The following is an 18497-nucleotide window of genomic DNA, read 5'->3' as shown; positions in this document are numbered from 1 at the left end:
TCTGATGAAGATCATCAAAGGTGAGTGCTGCATTTAGCTGTCTTCTGGGTTTTGGTGACATTATATGCTGGCTTGAAAAATGGGTGTCTGATTATTTCTGGCTTGGTACTCTGCTGACATAATCTAATGTTTTGCTTTCGTTGTAAAGCCTTTTTGAAATCGGACAGTGTGGTTAGATTAACGAGAGTCTTGTCTTTAAATAGCTGTAAAATAGTCATATGTTTGAGAAATTGAAGTAATAGGATTTTTAAGGTTTTGAAAATCGCGCCACAGGCTGCAAGTGGCTGTTACGTAGGTGGGACGAATTCGTCCCGCCTAGCCCAGAGAGGATAATTAATTGCACCCACCTGGTGTCCCAGGTCTGAATCAGTCCCTGATTAGAGGGGAACAAATGAAGAAAAAAAAAACGCAGTGGAACTGGCTTCGAGGTCCAGATTTGAAATTGATACGGCTCTGGTCATAACTTGGGCACTATATAGGCGGTGGTGTCATTTGGGACACATCCTTACTGTGTGTTTGACTCCCTCCGGTTCCACAGTGAGACGTTACAGCAGAGAAGACATGGAGATCCCACAGATGCAGGCGTCTTCCCCAGACAGACAGTCCAGGACCAGGGGCAGACCGGGGGACCAGCCTGGACCAGCCGCCCACCCCCACACAGAGCCTGTCCTATCCCTCTCTGGCGGCCCAGTGGACCCAGCCAGCCTCAGCTCCAAGGCTGAACGGATCGCCCGCTACAAAGCCGAGCGCCGTCGCCAACTCTCTGAGCGTTACGGCATCGACCTGGATCAGGAGATCAACATGGACTACTCCCCCCGTTACTCGCGCTCACGTAGAGAGTATGACGTCTCCGACAGAGGGGCCCCAGCAGTCACCGAGCGTAGGAGAGATAGAGAGGAGGTGGAGGAGGGAAGAGGAGGGAGGGAGAGTTCTTGCAGGGCTCCCTACAGCTCCAGACTGGGCCAGGTCTACATGCAGACTCACCCTGCTGAGGCTGGCCAAGCTCCTGCACCAGGCCACGGCTCTGCCCATACCCAGGCCCCTCCACCCACCCGGGAGAGGGCCAGCACCTTCTCAGAGCGGGAGAGGATGATGAATCTGGAGAACTATCGGCTGGCCCAGGAGAGGACAATGGCAGGCGGGCCCAGAGGAGCCAGCAGTAGGCCACAGGATACCCTCCATACCCAACCCCAACAGACCCTTCCCCAGACCAGCCCTCTGGAGCAGCATCTCAGCCCCCCTTCATCCAGGGCCTCATCCAGGGAGTCTTGCAGTGTGGATGCCGTCCCCAGCTCCCCCCTGACAGCACGCCGAGCCCCCCTGCCCTACGGCATCTCCCCCGGGGACCTGTTCATCGAACAGCAGGCTCAGGCCGTCCTCAGCAGACATGGGTGAGTTCAAATCAGCTTTGCTATTATAATGCACTCTGTCTCCATTGAGTTTGATCAATGTATCAAGTTTCAAATGTACTCTATGCACATCTAATAAGTTGCTGGTACAAAGAACAAACTCCTGAAATACAGACAGTCCTCAAATCCAGAACAAAATCAAGAAAGTGTTCAGTATTATAAAGAGACATTATTGCGTGGAACTCGTATTGCTCAAATGAAAAGCAAACCTGGTTTCAAAAAACAGATGAAGCAACACCTCGCGGCACAACGTCTCTCTCCTATTTCACCTAGATAGTTTGTGTATGTATTAATATGTAGCTCTGTGTGCCTTTAAAAGAAAACAATGATTTAGTTCTGTCCTTGAGCTGTTCTTGTCTATTAATGTTGTGATTTATGTCATGTTTCATGTTTTGTGTGGACCCCAGGAAGAGTATCTGCTACTTTAGAAACAGCAATTGGGGATCCTAATAAAATACCAAAAATAGACACACTAATTAATGCTCCTGCTGTTTTGTCAGGCTTAAACCTTCAGGTCTTCACTAATGTTTTATAGGAGTTCAGATTAGGTCATGGCCATTATAATAACGCACTCTCAAATATGTTTGATCTCTGTATCAACTCGGGTTGCTTTCAGCATTAACTGACCACTTTAAGGATTAGTTGCTGTATGTTGTTGCCCTTGGTAACAGTGTGTTAATTATGCCATTAGGGGCTGTATCCAGACTGTGGTCACAGTGTTCTATCACACTAAGCACTGCTCTGGTTTCATAGAGGAGGTACTCTGCCTGCCTGGGTATCTCATCAGGGCCCTTAGAGGGGGTACTGGGTGGGTTTGGGAGGGGGTAGAGGGGACTATCTATTACGGGGGGGTTGTTCAGTGGGTTGGGTTTCACAGCTTACCCTGTGAGGCAGACCTGAGGCCAGACCAGAGAAAGAGGGGGAGAGAGCACACGTTTCAGATACTATAGCCTGTTACGAAACCATTTGGCCAGCCTACTGCTATCGCTACACTTGCTAGGTCTAGCGGTTCTAGGCCTGGCTAAATGATCTTTAACCTGTCTGAAACACTATGCAGGCCCATTATGTCCTGCTCTATTATTGTATAGGGTTAATGGCACAGTCTAATGGCACACAAAATACTATGTATTGTCCTGTAGCCTGGCAACCTTGTCTCAGACCCACTGGTCTCTCCAGACAGACTCAGGATGTGATGCTGTTGCTGACACCCAGTATATCTATGTAGCTGGGCCTACTATGTACTTATTATAGCTAGACAGGTTTAAAAGGGCTTTTTCAGCTGAATTTAAGAGAAGAGCAGTCACAGATAAAGTCAATCATAAATCAATCTAGTTTAACACAAGTTGCAACAGGGAGACACCTCCAGCACAGAAGCAGAGAAAATGTCTAATGTGCCTTTTGGAGATAAGCCCTTTAAATTCTAATCCGACAGTATCAAATGTTCTGTAAACACCGGCCCGAAAGGCTGCGAGGAGGACACAACATCAGCTGCTACAGAATCAGAGATACATTATCAGTGTGTCCCTGGCCCAGTGTTGCGTCAGACTTTAACCATAACATTAATACGAGAAGTTAAACAGGTTAACGGCAGGAACCTCAGTACTTAGTTACTGTTAAACAGGTTAACGGCAGGAACCTCAGTACTTAGTTACTGTTAAACAGGTTAACGGCAGGAACCTCAGTACTTAGTTACTGTTAAACAGGTTAACGGCAGGAACCTCAGTACTTAGTTACTGTTAAACAGGTTAACGGCAGGAACCTCAGTACTTAGTTACTGTTAAACAGGTTAACGGCAGGAACCTCAGTACTTAGTTACTGTTAAACAGGACAACGGCAGGAACCTCAGTACTTAGTTACTGTTAAACAGGACAACGGCAGGAACCTCAGTACTTAGTTACAGTTAAACAGGTTAACGGCAGGAACCTCAGTACTTAGTTACAGTTAAACAGGTTAACGGCAGGAACCTCAGTACTTAGTTAGCCGACAGTAAATCAGTTGAGGAATTAATAAAATAATTCCTCATTAGTTAGTGTCCAAATAAAATAAACACCAACAATGTTTCTTAATAGGCCATTGGGTCACCATGTGACGCCAAAATAGATTCTACAAGTGTGTGGAACTCTTCCAAGAGAAATTCCATCATTTGGTGTTTTGTTGATGGTGATGTAAAGCTCTGTCTCAGGAGCCGCTCCGCAATCTTCCATTAGTGTTCAATTGAGATCTGGTGACTGACACACACACACACACACACACACACACACACACACACACACACACACACACACACACACACACACACACTCTTTAAACCCCCTATGTCCCTTTGAAACCCCTCTTTCAAAGTCACTTAGATCACTTCTTGGTAGCCAATATAATGGGCAACTGGGATGTTAATTGCTTAATTAACTTTGGAACCACACGTGTGCGTGTGGAAGCACCTGCTTTCAATATGCTTTGTATTCCTCATTTACTCAAGTGTTTCCTTTATTTTGGCAGGTACCTGTAGTTGTTCTAATGGCCCAGTCTGTCTTTTCCTGTAGCCTGGCAGCCTTGTCTCAGAGTGACTGGTCTCTCCAGACAGACTCAGAAGGTGATGCTGCCTCTGAGTCTCTTATCAGCTGGCCATCCAGGTACTGTAGTAGGAACATATTGTATGGGCAGACCTGGATTCAAATGCTTTTTGAAACCTTTCAGATACTTTCCATGTTTGCTTTAGCCTGCCTGGATTCCCAGGTAGGCGTGGTTTGCACTTTCAAGACTTTTCTATTGGATTCAGTGTAACAGGCAAGTGCAATCAAACAATTTTTCAAATAGTATTTGACCCCAGGTCTGTGTACGGTATGGGTGTCTGTCTGACCTGTAGAACCCAAAACACCTGCCTAACCCATCCTCCTGAAGTCAGTCAGTCAGTCTGTCTGTCTGTCTGTCTGTCTGTCTGTCTGTCTGTCTGTCTGTCTGTCTGTCTGTCTGTCTGTCTGTCTGTCTGTCTGTCTGTCTGTCTGTCTGTCTGTCTGTCTGTCTGTCTGTCTGTCTGTCTGTCTGTCTGTCTGTCTGTCTGTCTGTCTGTCTGTCTGTCTGTCTGTCTGTCTGTCTGTCTGTCTGTCTGTCTGTCTGTCTGTCTGTCTGTCTGTCTGTCTGTCTGTCTGTCTGTCTGTCTGTCTGTCTGTCTGTCTGTCTGTCTGTCTGTCTGTCTGTCTGTCTGTCTGTCTGTCTGTCTGTCTGTCTGTCTGTCTGTCTGTCTGTCTGTCTGTCTGTCTGTCTGTCTGTCTGTCTGTCTGTCTGTCTGTCTTATCATTCCCCTATTCATTTTGTAATCTCCAAGTTAACAGGTGCTTAACTTGTAATCAACATTTTGCAGGCTTCATCCACTTCGATTTTTTTGTAAAATGTCTTACGACGTTATCTTTCAAATGTCATCAAACCTGCTTATCAGGGAATCGTTAACCTGGTTGTTGCATACAACTGCCACAAGTGAATGTTTTGGTCACACTTGAGTAATTGTCCCCCACAATGAAATCGGGGAGGAGACCGTTAATCTTTCTCTGTCCGTTCGTCACAGGTAATATCTCAGACAGCACCAGTCCGATTTTGACGAAACTTGGGTGAATGGTGTCTCTTGCCATAGCGATACGGCATTTACTAAAAAATACAATGATTGGCCAGATGGTGGCGCTATAACGATTGAAAAAGCTAACTTTGAAAGGTCACACCCCTCACACAGTTTGACCTAAATTCATGAAATGTGGTACGTATGTCCCTCTCTTGCCTCGGGGACCCATAAAGTCCACCATGATGGATTTTCCGTAATTTGTAATTTTGTGAAAAACACTTAACTCTACTCCTCTGGCACCGAAGGACCGATACAAAACGTGTTATGTGGCGTCAATGGACAAAGGACCCTCAACGCAATATTTTCCAGACTAGTACCTAAAATAACATGGCCCCTATTGACCAATAAACAATGTGGGTGTGGTCTGGCACATAAATGCATATAAATCAGTCAAGGATATTTATATTGTAACAAAATGTGGTACACATGTTGCAAACACTGTCAACACTCAACATATGTAAGAACATCTGCATCATTTGTGGGGGACGACGTGATGACAATGGTGACTAGTGCCCTTGTGTTCAGGAAAGGGTTAGCTAGGCTAGGGGTGGTATATTTGTGGAGCAGAGCTTGGCCCACATACACTGCATGGCTGGCCAGCTGAAGGCAGGGCTGTTGTCTGAGAAGGGCCCATGGTCAGGCCAGCCTTACTTTGAGGAGTATAGACAAGAGAGTGATGGTCTACTGAGCCCAGCCCACTGAGGCCCTGCACCAAGCCTGTATAAAGCTATCTGGAGTGGACCGTAAAGCTAGACGGTTTGCTTGAATTTATTATCAGATATTAAAATCTGGGGCTGCGATAGATGGCAGCCACATAGTCCCTATGTATTGCATAGGGTGCTGTTTGAGACACAGGCTGGGTCACTTTTCAGTCTGTTTGACACACTTCATTTGCAAGGGGAGAGTTTTCATCTATTTTTACTCCACACACAAATGTATGCAAGGCCCTCTATCGTCCTCCCTTTGGCAAATCAAGCCATAACTCTATCCTCCTGCTTACAAGTAAAAACTCGAACAGGAAGTACCAGTGACATGCTCAATACAGAAGTGGTCTGATGAAGCGGATGCTAAGCTACAGGACTGTTTCGCTAGCACAGACTGGAATATGTTCCGGGATTCATCCGATAACATTGATGAATTTAGTCACCGGCTTCATTAATAAGTGCATCGACGACGTCGTCCCCACAGTGACTGTACGTACATACCCCAGCCAGAAGCCGAGGATTACAGGCAACATTCGCATTGGGCTAAAGGCTAGAGCTGATGTTTTCAAGAAGCGGGACACTAATCCGGACGCTTATAAGAAATCCCGCTACGACCTCCTCCGAGCCATCAAATAGGCAATGCATCAATACAGGACTAAGATCTAATCCTACTACGCCAGTTCTGGCGCTCGCTGGATGTGGCAGGGCTTGCAAGCCATCACGGATTATAAAGGAAATCCCAGCCACAAGGTGCCCAGCGACGCAAGCGTACCAGATGAGCTAAATGCCTTCTATGCTCGCTTTGAGGCAAGCACCACTGAACCATGCATGAGAGCACCAGCTGTTCCTGATGACTGTGAGATCTCGCTCTTCGTAGACAATGTGAGTAAGACCTTCAAACAGGTTAACATTTGTAAGGCCTTAGGGCCTGACGGAAATCCAGGATGCGTACTCCGAGCATGCGATGACCAGCTGGCAAGTGTCCTCACTGGCATTTTCAACCTATCCGGTAATACCACTTGTTTCAAGAAGACCACCATAGTGTCCATGCCCAAGAACGCCAAGGTAACCTGTCTAAAAGACTATCGCCCTGTAGCACTCACATCTATAGCAATGAAATGGTTTGAAAGGCTGGTCATGGTGCACATCAACACCATCATCCCAGACACCCTGGACCCACTCCCAATTTCCATACCGCCCCAACAGATCCACGGATGATGCAATCTCTATTGCACTCCACACTGACCTCACCTACCTGTACAAAAATCATACCTACAGTTGAAGTCGGAAGTTTACATACACCTTAGACAAATACATTTAAACTCCGTTTTTCACAATTCCTGACATTTAATCCTTGTAAAAATTCCCTGTCTTAGGTCAGTTAGGATCACCACTTTATTTTAAGAATGTAAAATGTCAGAATAATAGTAGAGAGAATGATTTATTTCAGCTTTTATTTCTTTCATCACATTCCCAGTGGGTCAGAAGTTTACATACACTAAATTAGTATTTGGTAGCATTGCCTTTAAATTGTTTAACTTGGGTCAAACGTTTCGGGTAGCCTTCCACAAGCTTCCCACAATAAGTTGGGTGAATTTTGGCCCATTCCTTCTGACAGAGCTGGTGTAACTGAGTCAGGTTTGTAGGCCTCCTTGCTCGCACACGCTTTTCAGTTCTGCCCACAAAAATTCTATGGGATTGAGGTCAGGGCTTTGTGATGGCCACTCCAATACCTTGACTTTGTTGTCCTTGGGACATTTTTCCACAACTTTGGAAGTATGCTTGGGGTCATTGTCCATTTGGAAGACCCATTTGCGACCAAGCTTTAACGTCCTGACTGATGTCTTGAGATGTTGCTTCAATATATCCACATCATTTTCCTTCCTTATGTCATCTATGTTGTGAAGCGCACCAGTCCCTCCTGCAGCAGAGCAACCCCACAACATGATGCTGCCACCCCTGTGCTTCACGGTTGGGATGGTGTTCTTCGGCATGCAAGCCTCCTCCTTTTTTCTCCAAACATAACAATGGTAATTATTGCCAAACAGTTCTATTTTTGTTACATCAGACCAGAGGACATTTCTCCAAAAAGTACGATCTTTGTCCCCATGTGCAGTTGCAAACCTGGCTTTTTTTGTGGCGGTTTTGGAGCAGTGGCTTCTTCCTCGCTGAGTGACCTTTCAGGTTGTCGATATAGGACTCGTTTTACTGTGGATATAGATACTTTTGTACCGGTTTTCTCCAGCAGCTTCACAAGGTCCTTTGCTGTTGTTCTGGGATTGATTTGCACTTTTCGCACCAAAGTACGTTCATCTCTTGGAGACAGAACGCGTCACCTTCCTGAGCGGTATGACGGCTGTGTGGTCCCATGGTGTTTATACTTGTGTACTATTGTTTGTACAGATGAACGTGGTACCTTTAGGCGTTTGGAAATTGCTCCCAAGGATGAACCAGACTTGTGGAGGTTTTACACTTTCTTTCTGAGGTCTTGGCTGATTTCTTTAGATTTTCCCATGATGTCAAGCAAAGTAGCACTGAGTTTGAAGGTGGGCCTTGAAATACATCCACAGGTACACCTCCAATTGACTCAAATGATGTCAATTAGCCTATCAGAAGCTTCTAAAGACAAGACATAATTTTCTGGAATTTTCCAAGCTGTTTAAAGGCACAGACAACTTACACGGAACCCAAACCGGCTGCGTGCGTGCGCAATCGTGCATAAATTTGTTTTGTCCACCCACGCCAAACGCGATCATGACACGCAGGTTAAAATATCAAAACAAACTCTGAACCGACTACATTAATTCGGGGACAGGTCGAAAAGCATTAAACCTTAATGGTAATTTAGCTAGCTTGCTTGCACTTGCTAGCTAATTTGTCCTATTTAGCTAGCTTGTTGTTGCTAGCTAATTTGTCCGCGTCTATAAACATTGAGTTGATATTTTACCTGAAATGCACAAGGTCCTCTACTCTCTACTCTACCAATTAATCCAAACATAAAATGGTCAACTGAATCATTTCTAGTCATCTCTCCTCCTTAGAGGCTTTTTCATCTCCGGACTTTATATTCCAATTGGCAACTTTAATAAATTACGTGCATTACCGCCACCGACCTATTTCGTCTTTCAGTCACCCACGTGGGTATAACCAATGAGGAGATGGGTACCTGCTTTTATAAACCAATGAGGAGATGGGAGAGGCAGGACTTGCAGCGCGATCTGCGTCAGCAATAGAACTGACTTCTATTTTAGCCCTTGGCAACGCAGACGCTCGTTGGCACGAGCAGTGTGGGTGCAATAATTGAATAATATAGATTTCTACATTTATTTTGCAACGCTTGTGCACGCGACGCGAGCGGTGTAGTCAGCCGGTTAGTGTATGTAAACTTCTGACCCACTGGAATTGTGATACAGTGAATAATAAGTGAAATAATCTGTCTGCAAACAATTGTTGGGAAAATTACTTGTGCCATCCACAAAGTAAATGTCCTAACCGACTTGCCAAAACTAAAGTTTGTTAACAAGAAATGTGTGGTGGTTGAAAAACGAGTTTCAATGACTCCAACCTAAGTGTATGTAAACTTCCGACTTCAACTGTATGTAAGAATGCTGTAGATTGACTACAACTCGGCATTCAACACCATAGTCCCCTCAAAGCTCAGGACCCTGCGACTAAACATCTCCCTCTGCAACTGAATCCTGGACTTCTTGACGGGCTGTGCCCAAGGCGGTGAGGGTAGGCCACAACATATCCACCACGCTGACCACCAACATGGGGGCCCCTCAGTGGTGTGTGCTTAGTCCACTCCTGTATTCCCTGTTCACACACGACTGCGAGGCCGAGCACGATTTCAACACTACCATCAAGTTTGCTACCGACAACGGTAGGACTGATCACCGACGATGATGAGAACCTATAGGGAAGAGGTCAAAGACCTGTTAGTGTGGTGCCACATCTCCCTCAATGTCAGCAAGACAAAGGAGCTGATTGTGGACTACAGGATACATGCCCCCATATCCACATCAATGGGGCTGTAGTGGAGAGGGTCAAGAGCTTCAAGTTAATCGGTATCCACATTACTAAGGAATAAACATGGTCCAACATGGTCCACACCTCTTCCCCCTCAGAAGCCTGAAAAGATTTGGCATGGGCTCCGTATAGTACGGCAACTGCAAGGCACCCGACCGCAAGGCCCCACAGAGGGTGGTCAGTACCACCCAGTACATCACTGGGGCCAAGCTCCCTGCCATCCAGGACCTCTATATCAGGCAGTGTCAGAGGAAGGCCCAAAAATGGTCAAAGACTCCAGCCACCCAAGCAATAGACTGTTCTCTCTGCTACCGCACAGCAAGCGGTGCCAGTGCACCAAGTCTGGAATCAACAGGACCCTGAACAGCTTCTACCCCCAAGCCATCAGACTGCTAAACAAGACTGCCAAATAGCTAATCAACTGGCTACCCGGACTACCTGCATTGACCCTTTTTTGCAGTAACTCTTGTACTGACTCTCTTGCACACACACTGGCACCCAAACATACACACAGACACTTTACCCCTACCTGCAGTATATCTACATACAGTTGCTACATCAATTACCTCATACCCCTGCACATCGACTCGGTACTGGTACTCCCTGTATATAGCCATTTTATTTTTACTTATTGTTATCGTTATTCACGGTGTATTTATTCCTCACGTCACTACACAAAAGAAACATCCTCTCACTGTCAACTGCGTTTATTTTCAGCGAACTTAACGTGTAAATATTTGTGTCCATATGTCTCCGTAATCTAGCATGGGTAGGATGGCCATCTGAATCAGGGTTAGTTTGGCAGCTGGGATGAAAGAGGAAACTAAGTCTAGATTTAACTTAAGGTTCAGCAACCTTAAAGAAGAAAGGGTCTAAACCATCTGACCCAGATGTTTCTTTTTGCGGTCAAGTTTCAAGAGCTCCTTTAGCACCCCAGACTAAGTGACTGCCTGCAGGGTGAAACTTTGTTGTGGGGCAGGGGTAAAGAGCGAGAAGCATCGGGGATAGTTGCATTAGTACAATTCAATCCCACCCTTTCTAAGATTCATACTACACCGGCTCCGACGCTCGTCTTAACTATTACAGACTACGAAGGGAAGCACAGCCACGAGCTGCCCAGTGACACGAGCCTACCAGACGAGCTAAATCACTTCTATGCTCGCTTCGAGGCAAGCAATACTGAGGCATGTGTGAGAGCATCAGCTGTTCCGGACCACTGTGTGATCACGCTCTCTGTAGCAGACGTGAGTAAGACCTTTAAACAGGTCAACATACACAAGGCTGCGGGGCCAGACGGATTACCAGGGCGTGTGCTGACCAACTGGCAGGTGTTTTCACTGACATTTTCAACATGTCCCTGATTGTCTGTAATACCAACATGTTTCAAGCAGACCAACATGTTTCAAGCAGACCACCATAGTCCCTGTGCCCAAGAACACGAAGGCAACCTGCCTAAATGACTACAGACCTGTAGCACTCACGGCCGTAGCCATGAAGTGCTTTGAAAGGCTGGTAATGGCTCACATCAACACCATTATCCCAGAAACCCTAGTCCCACTACAATTTGCATACCGCCCAAACAGATCCACAGATGATGCAATCTCTATTGCACTCCACACTGCCCTTTCCCACCTGGACAAAAGGAACACCTACGTGAGAATGCTATTCATTGACTACAGCTCAGCGTTCCACACCATAGTACTCTCAAAGGTCATCACTAAGCTAAGGATCCTGAGACGAAACACCCTCTGCAACTGGAACCTGGACTACCTGACGGGCCGCCCCCAGGTGGTGAGGTTAGGTAGGAACACATCTGCCACACTGATCCTCAACACTGGAGCTCCCCAGGGGTGCGTGCTCAGTTCCCTCCTGTACTCCCTGTTCACCCATGACTACAAGGCCAGGCACGACTCCAACACCATCAAGTTTTCAGACGACACAACACTGTTAGGCCTGATCACCGACAACAACGAGACAGCCTATAGGGAGGAGGTCAGAGACCTCGCCGGGTGGTGCCAGAATAACAACCTATCCCTCAATGTAACCAAGACTAAGGAGATGATTGTGAACTACAGGAAAAGGAAGACCGAGCACGCCCCCATTCTCATCGACGGGGCTGTAGTGGAGCAGGTTGAGAGCTTCAAGTTCCTTGGTGTCCACATCACCAAAAAACTAGAATGGTCCAAACACACCAAGACAGTTGTGAAGAGGGCACGACAAAGCCGATTCCCCCTCAGGAAACTAAAAAGATCTGGCATGGGTCCTCAGATCCTCAAAAGGTTCTACAGCTGCAACATCGAGAGCATCCTGACGGGTTGCGTCACTGCCTGGTATGGCAATTTCTCGGCCTCTGACCGCAAGGCACTACAGAGGGTAGTGCGTACGGCCCAGTACATCACTGGGGCTAAGCTGCCTGCCATCCAGGACCTCTATACCAGGCGGTGTCAGAGGAAGGCCCTAAAAATTGTCAAAGACCCCAGCCACCCCAGTCATAGACTGTTCTCTCTACTATCGCATGGCAAGCGGTACCGGAGTGCCAAGTCTAGGACAAAAAGGCTTCTCGACAGTTTTCAACCCCAAGCCATAAGACTCCTGAACCTGTAATCAAATGGCTACCCGGACTATTTGCATTGTGTGTGCCCCCCCCCCCCAAACCCCTCTTTTACGCTGCTGCTACTCTGTTTATCATATATGCATTGTCACTTTAACTATACATTCATGTACATACTACCTCAATTGGCCCGACCAACCAGTGCCCCCGCACTTTGGCCAACCCGGCTATCTGCACTGTGTCCCACCACCCACCACCTGCCAACCCCTCTTTTACGCTACTGCTACTCTCTGTTTATCATATATGCATAGTCACTTTAACCATATCTACATGTACATTCTACCTCAATCAGCCCGAGTAACCGGTACCTGTATATAGCCTCGCTACTGTTATAGTCTCGCTACTGTATATAGTCTTTTTTACTGTTGTTTTATTTTTTTTTACTTACCTATTGTTCACCTAATACCTTTTTGCACTGTTGGTTAGAGCCTGTAAGTAAGCATTTCACTGTAAGGTCTACACCTGTTGTATTCGGCGCACATGACAAATAAACTTTGATTTCATTTGGGAGATGAGGAAATGTTGGATGGACAAGGGGGCATGACCGAGTCAAATAGGAATCCTGACTTAATGAAGTGGTGATTAAAGAGCTCAGCTATGTGCTTCTTGTCAGTAACAACCACATCAACTTTAAGGGACATGAGCAGCTGTGAGGTGGAGGGTTTATTCTCCAGGTCTTTAACCAACTTCTTGGGGTTAGACACAAAGAGAGAGAACTGCTCCTTAAAGTAACTAACTTTGGCCTTCCGGACAGCCTGAGTGCACTTATTTCTCATTTGCCTGAATGATAGCCAGTCAGCTTGAATATGCGTGTGCCAAGTCTTTCACCAAATGCAATTCTTGAGGTGGAGTAACTCTGCAAAATCACGGTCGAACCAGGGGCCGAACCTGTTTATTAATTCTCATTTTCTTTATGGGGGTGTGTTTGTTAACAATACCACTGAAAATATACCAAAAGAAGGTCCAAGTGTCTTCGACAGAGGGGATCAAGCTGATTCTATACCATTTTACAGAGGTCAGGTCATGAAGGAAGGCTTGATCATGAAAGTTAAAAAAAAATTTTTTTTAAATTAACAAGCGTCTATAACAAATCAAGACAGGTCATTTCACTGAGCCGCCATTACGAACACAGGCTGTAAAACAGTGATCATTACAGAAAACACCAGACTGATACCTATCAGGATTATTTGTGAGGATAACATCGAGGAGAGTAGCCTTTTCTGCGTAGCCTTTACCTTGTGGGATTTGTAATAATCTGAGAAAGATTTAGGGAGCTTTAGGACTTGGTCAGGTGATTTAAGCATGTCCCAGTTTAGGTCACCTAGCAGGACAAATTCAGACTTGGTGTAAGGGGCCAGGAGAGAGCTTAAGGCAGGTAGGGTACAGGCCGGTGCTGATGGAGGACGATAGCACCCAGCAACAGTCAACAAAGAGCTATTTGAAAGTTTAATACTTAAAACCAGCAAATCAAATTGTTTGGGTGGAGACAACCGAGCACTGAAGGTGATCCTTGGTAAAGATTGCCACTCCCCCACCTTTGGAAGATCTGGCTTGCCGAAAAAGTTATAACCAGAAAGGTTAACATCCGTCTTCAAAACATTCTTCCTTAACCACGTCTCAGTAATGACCAACACATCTGGATTGGAGCTGTGAACCCACACTTTCAATTGATCCATTTTAGGTAATAAGCTTCTAGTGTTAACATGCAGAAAACCCAGGCTTTTACGAGAGCAGAAATCAGTGAAGCAGATATCAGAGCACAAGTCCGAATTGGGGCTAGCAACAGTAGATGGGCCAGGGTGTACATGCACATTTCCAGATATCATCAACAGTAATACAATCAAGGCACGGCAGAGGACAGGGAGAGCTCTGCAGTGTTGATTTTATGACATCTAAATGTGCATCAGATGGCAACGAGATCATATTGTACAGCAATTTCATCAGGTAACATAAATACAAAGCCGCGAGAGGTGGTTAGAATAGGACGGGAGGCCAAAAGTCTGTGTAACCAATAGAGTCAAAGTCCCAAGTGTGGGAACAAACAGTCTGTCCCAAGGTTAGGTAAAGAAAGTTTGTAGTCAACAAAGTATGCAGGAGTCATAAGGCAAATAGCAAAATGCACAATAATGTTTTAAAATATATAACGACTTGGGGCTAGCCATTGTAAATGCAGAGTCACTTGCCCCAACAGTGCCTGTGTGCTGGAGGCGAGCGTGTGTGTGTGTGTGTGTGTGTGTGTGTGTGTGTGTGTGTGTATTTGTATCTTATCTTTGACTTTGCATTGTTGGAAAAGGCCCTGTAAGTGAGCATTTCACTGTTAGTCTACACATGTTGATAACGACGTATGTGACAAATAACATTTAGATTTGATTTGGTTCCAGCTATGTGCAGCTTTCCAACAGGTGTATAAGTGGCTATCACTTCAAACCAACATAGCATCTATGCAGTGCAGCTTATGTAGCATAGCTTGACCCTACATCTGTTTGTGCTCTTGCCAACTCCATCGCTGTTATTGTTTGTCAAGCCAAACATGACCGTGATGGACAAGGATTGTTGGCATAATAGAACTGCCAGACCGGCATTCAGGCTACTGTATGTGTGGACTTATCTTCCCAGTAACACTAGGTTAAGTGTTAGGTCAAAATGGCTACTGTAAAGTCGTGGCCAAAAGTTTTGAGAATGACACAAATATTAATTTTCACAAGTCTGCTGCCTCAGTTTGTATGATGGCAATTTGCATATACTCCAGAATGTTATGAAGAGTGATCAGATGAATTGCAAAGTCCCTCTTTGCCATGCAAATGAACTGAATCCCCAAAACGCATTTCAGCCCTGCCACAAAAGAACCAGCTGACATCATGTCAGTGACACTCTCGTTAACACAGGTGTGAGTGTTGACGAGGACAAGGCTGGAGATCACTCTGTCATGCTGATTGAGTTCGAATAACAGACTGGAAGCTTCAAAAGGAGGGTGGTGCTTGGAATCATTGTTCTTCCTCTGTCAAGCATGGTTACCTGCAAGGAAACATGTGCTGTCATCATTGCTTTGCACAAAAAGGGCTTCACAGGCAAGGATATTGCTGCCAGTAAGATTGCACCTAAATCAACCATTTATCGGATCATCAAGAACTTCAAGGAGAGCGGTTCAATTGTTGTGAAGAAGGCTTCAGGGCGCCCAAGAAAGTCCAGCAAGCGCCAGGACCATCTCCTAAAGTTGATTCAGCTGCGGGATCAGGGCACCACCAGTACAGAGCTTGCTCAGGAATGGCAGCAGGCAGGTGTGAGTGCATCTGCACGCACAGTGAGGCGAAGACTTTTGGAGGATGGCCTGGTATCAAGAAGGGCAGCAAAGAAGCCACTTTTCTCCAGGAAAACCATTAGGGACAGACTGATATTCTGCAAAAGGTACAGGGATTGGACTGCTGAGAACTGGGGTAAAGTCATTTTCTCTGATGAATCCCCTTTCCGATTGTTTGGGGCATCTGGAAAATAGCTTGTCAGGAGAAGACAAGGTGAGCGCTACCATCAGTCCTGTGTCATGCCAACAGTAAAGCATCCTGAGACCATGTGTGGGGTTGCTTCTCAGCCAAGGGAGTGGGCTCTCTCACAATTTTGCCTAAGAACACAGCCATGAATAAAGAATGGTACCAACACATCCTCAGAAAGCAACTTCTCCCAACCATCCAGGAACAGTTTGGTGACGAACAATGCCTTTTCCAGCATGATGGAGCACCTTGCCATAAGGCAAAAGTGATAACTAAGTGGCTCGGAACAAAACATTGATGTTTTGGGTCCATGGCCAGGAAACTCCCCAGACCTTAATCCCATTGAGAACTTGGTCAATAATGAAGAGGCAGGTGGACAAACAAAACGCCACAAATTCTGAGAAACTCCAAGCATTGATTATGCAAGAATGGCCTGCCATTAGTCAGGATTTGGGCCAGAAGTTAATTGACAGCATGCCAGGGCGGATTGCAGAGGTCTTGAAAAAGAAGGGTCAACACTGCAAATATTGACTCTTTGCATCAACTTCATGTAATTGTCAATAAAAGCCTTTGACACTTATGAAATGCTTGTAATTATACTTCAGTATTCCATAGTAACATCTGACAAAAATATCTAAAGACACTGAAGCAGCAAACTTTGTGGAAATTAATATTTGTGTCATTCTCCAAACTTTTGGCCATGACTGTATGTGTGGACTTATCTTCCCAGTAACGCTAGGTTAAATGTTAGGTCAAAATGGAGACGTGCTGTCTCTGTGTAGCGTGTATACTGTTTAAACTCCTTCCATGACAAATGAAGCAGCAGCCCATCAATTAGGGTTGGCTTAGTGGTGTACGAGGAGATTAAGGATAAATCCCAAATGGCATCCTATTTCCTATTTGGTGCGACCAGCGCCCTGGTCAAATGTATTGTACTATATAGGGTGCCATTTGGGACACAGCTTAACATGACCTTTGGCTACTGGGAGCAAGGGGTCACAGATAAAAATAGTTTAGGCTTGCTCACACTTTGGCCAAGAGAAATTAGTGAGCTAGAGATGACGCAGCAAGGATTAGTATTGAACTACAACATGGAGCGTGATGTCACTACCTGAACTTGTGAAACCATTCTGTCAGTCAGATGGATGTTGTTTGTCCCATGACAATCTACTGCTGTCTTTATATATCCCTGTTTGTTGACCCTAGATTAATGTCATTCTTAAATTAATAATCACTTGATTTGATCACATTTATAGTTGACTTGGTGTGCATCTCAAATGGAACCCTATTCCCTATATAATGCGCTACTTTTGTCCAGGGCCCATAGGGCACTATGAAGTGAATAAGGTGACATTTGGAACAACAAGGGCACTGACTATAGTTTATTTGGGTGTCTGTTTAATAGCCTTTGAGATCTGAAGTTAGTTCATCCATCCTTCCCCCTTTAAGAACCAGAGTAAGAGAGAGAATGTTAAAAGATGACAGTGGTGTCAAAATGGTCCCAGCAGAGCGGGTTCTGGCTCCAGAGCCCCGAGTGAACAGACAGCGTGATCGGGCTCACACCATCGCAGCTCACCACCTGTCCCAGCGTGGTCACAGCTCTGACCCTGTCACCTATCAAAATACTGCCCCCTCTCAGCCCTCCCAGCCTGCCTACATCCACGTCCCAGACCACCACGCCTCAGTACCACACACCCACACATCAGACCCTGCCTTGGGCCACCACGGTACCCACCAGTGGACCCCCATGGACCCCACGGTGGTGGAGGTGGTGCCCCCGAGGAGGAAGGTCAGTGCCGACCACATCTACACGACCCAGAGGGAGACCCACAGGGAGGGCAGGCCGGCGCTGAGAGAGGTCCTCACTGAGGGTCTGCTAAAGAGCAGGAAGGCCGTGCTGCCCTCTGAGATCCGCCGCAGGGAGAAGAGCGTGGACGACCCCCAGAGAGGGGAGCCCCAGCGGGTCCCAGGCAGCCGCCAGGACCACTCTGCCACCTCAACTGGCACAGAGTGGGAGAGCTATGGCATCGTGGGGGGGAGAACCAGTCAGGCGGACTCAAAAGAGTTGGAGACTAGGCCTCAGGACATGGACGAGCAGCAACATCAGCACTTGTCCAGGCACATCCAGGACACAGAGGAGACAGGTCCAGCCAGGCCCATGGAGATCTCTTCCCACATCCAGCCCAGACAGCAGCCCCTCCGCCAGCAGAGCCAGAGTCAGCCTGGGCAACAGAGAGGCAGTGACTCAGCCGTCTACCTCCAGAGTGGCGCCTACCTCCCCCAGGCCAAACCCAGCAGCATGGAGCCAGCTGGGCCGCGCAGGCCCCCCAAACCCAAGGTCCGCACACGCTCCATGTCCGACATCGGCGTGAGCCAGCGCCCGGCTGCCTACAGGAGCATGGAGAGGACAGCAGCCAGCAGAGAGACAGCAGCCCAGCTGGCCAGGGAGGGAGGGGTGGCGATGGGGGTGCTGCCCAACGAGGAGGTGGGAGCCCTGGACACCAGGGTCTCTGTGGCCCAGCTCCGACACTCGTACCTGGAGAACGCCAACAGGAAGCCAGAGCTGTAGGTGGAACAGCATGGCTACCACTGGCTAGCTACTGACTCTTTAATCTGTTTGATGTGGTTAATTACCTAACACTAATGTAG

At 46.6% G+C, this 18497-nt stretch overlaps 1 protein-coding gene across 17 annotated transcripts in view; it reads left to right on the top strand.

Annotated features, from left to right (window-relative positions):
• Positions 1–18497, top strand: part of LOC106569572 (supervillin) — a 93248-nt gene that overhangs the window by 30386 nt on the left and 44365 nt on the right. For 15 of the 17 annotated variants that reach the window (XR_006758829.2, XM_045694418.2, XM_045694411.2 and 12 more), the window contains exons 6-8: positions 539–1391; positions 3950–4039; positions 17298–18413. Coding sequence is in view for 16 of the 17 variants with exons in the window: in XM_045694418.2 (XP_045550374.2) it covers positions 539–1391; positions 3950–4039; positions 17298–18413 (2059 nt within the window). In the remaining variant the exon portion in view is untranslated. The remainder of the gene's footprint in view (positions 1–538; positions 1392–3949; positions 4040–17297; positions 18414–18497) is intronic. The other 2 variants (XM_045694423.2, XM_045694424.2) reach the window with 2 other exon arrangements.

Source organism: Salmo salar, chromosome 14, assembly GCF_965601325.2.
Source record: "Salmo salar chromosome 14, fSalSal1, whole genome shotgun sequence".
Classification (NCBI taxonomy): domain Eukaryota; kingdom Metazoa; phylum Chordata; class Actinopteri; order Salmoniformes; family Salmonidae; genus Salmo; species Salmo salar.
Note: the sequence above shows the minus strand (reverse complement) of the source record. Positions and strands in the feature narration are given on the sequence as shown.